The 914-nt window shown below is 37.0% G+C and overlaps 1 protein-coding gene across 1 annotated transcript in view; it reads right to left on the bottom strand.

The window, feature by feature from the left end:
• LOC107268120 overlaps positions 1-713 on the bottom strand; it is a 2,324-nt gene extending 1,611 nt beyond the window's left edge. The window contains exon 1 of the mRNA XM_015740574.1: positions 4-713. Coding sequence (XP_015596060.1) covers positions 4-713 — 710 coding nt within the window. The remainder of the gene's footprint in view (positions 1-3) is intronic.
• Positions 714-914: the final 201 nt, after the last annotated feature.

The raw sequence follows: 914 nt of genomic DNA, 5'->3' as shown, positions 1-914 counted from the left end.
AACATATTAAATTTATCAGCTACACTTATATTTGACTCGAGTTTGGTTGCATCAAGCTCTAGGTCTAAGTCCACTACTTCGTTTTTGCTTACATTCACCCCCCTCAGGATTTCTTTAAGAGATTTCCAGATTTTTATAGGGTTCTGTCTATTCTCATCTATCACCTTCTCGTAATAATCCTTTTTCGTTTTCCTCATTAGTTTTACTAAATTATTTCTCTCTACTCTATATTCTGACCATTTTTCCTCCGTTTTTTTATATCGCGCTTTGATATATGCCTTATCTCTTGCCGCTGCTACTTTCCTTACTTCTTCAGAATACCATTTCTTACCTGCCCATTTACTAGGTATTTTAAATTTCTTCCGAGGTGCAACCTGATCTAAGGCTTTAATCATATTACTGACTAATCTATTTGCTTTGGCATGTACGTCTCCACTTCGCACTTCATTCATTTTTATAATGTCACCAAATACTATCTTGTAATGTAGCTCAGAGTATTTGCTAGAATCCCTCGCTATGAACTCTTTTCCTCCCGTTTCTAAGTGCGTATCCTTGAGAGTGACTTGTATCCACGAGTGATCCGTTATTTTCGGTGTATGTTGGACCTGTACCTCTATGTCCATATTGGCAAAGGCCATAGTGGCCATAGTCTCGCTGCCATATGTGACTCTTGTTGGCTCTTGTACATATTGTTTCATCCCTAAGTCTTCCATTATTACTTGCAATTTTCTTGCATAATATAATTCACTTTTCATATCTATCCATAATGTCTTCTGTTAGCCTCGTTTCCGTCAAGGCCAAGAACATGGGCATCCTCTTTCTAAGAACTTCTTCTTCAATTTCGTCTTTATGTATTAGTAAACTTTGCGCATTTGTGCACATTAGTATTTCTCTTCTGCACCTTAATTGCTATT

The sequence above is a fragment of the Cephus cinctus genome, unplaced genomic scaffold (genome assembly GCF_000341935.2).
Source record: "Cephus cinctus unplaced genomic scaffold, Ccin1 Ccin1_scaffold0034, whole genome shotgun sequence".
NCBI lineage: Eukaryota > Metazoa > Arthropoda > Insecta > Hymenoptera > Cephidae > Cephus > Cephus cinctus.
This window is presented reverse-complemented; position numbering and strand designations above follow the sequence as displayed.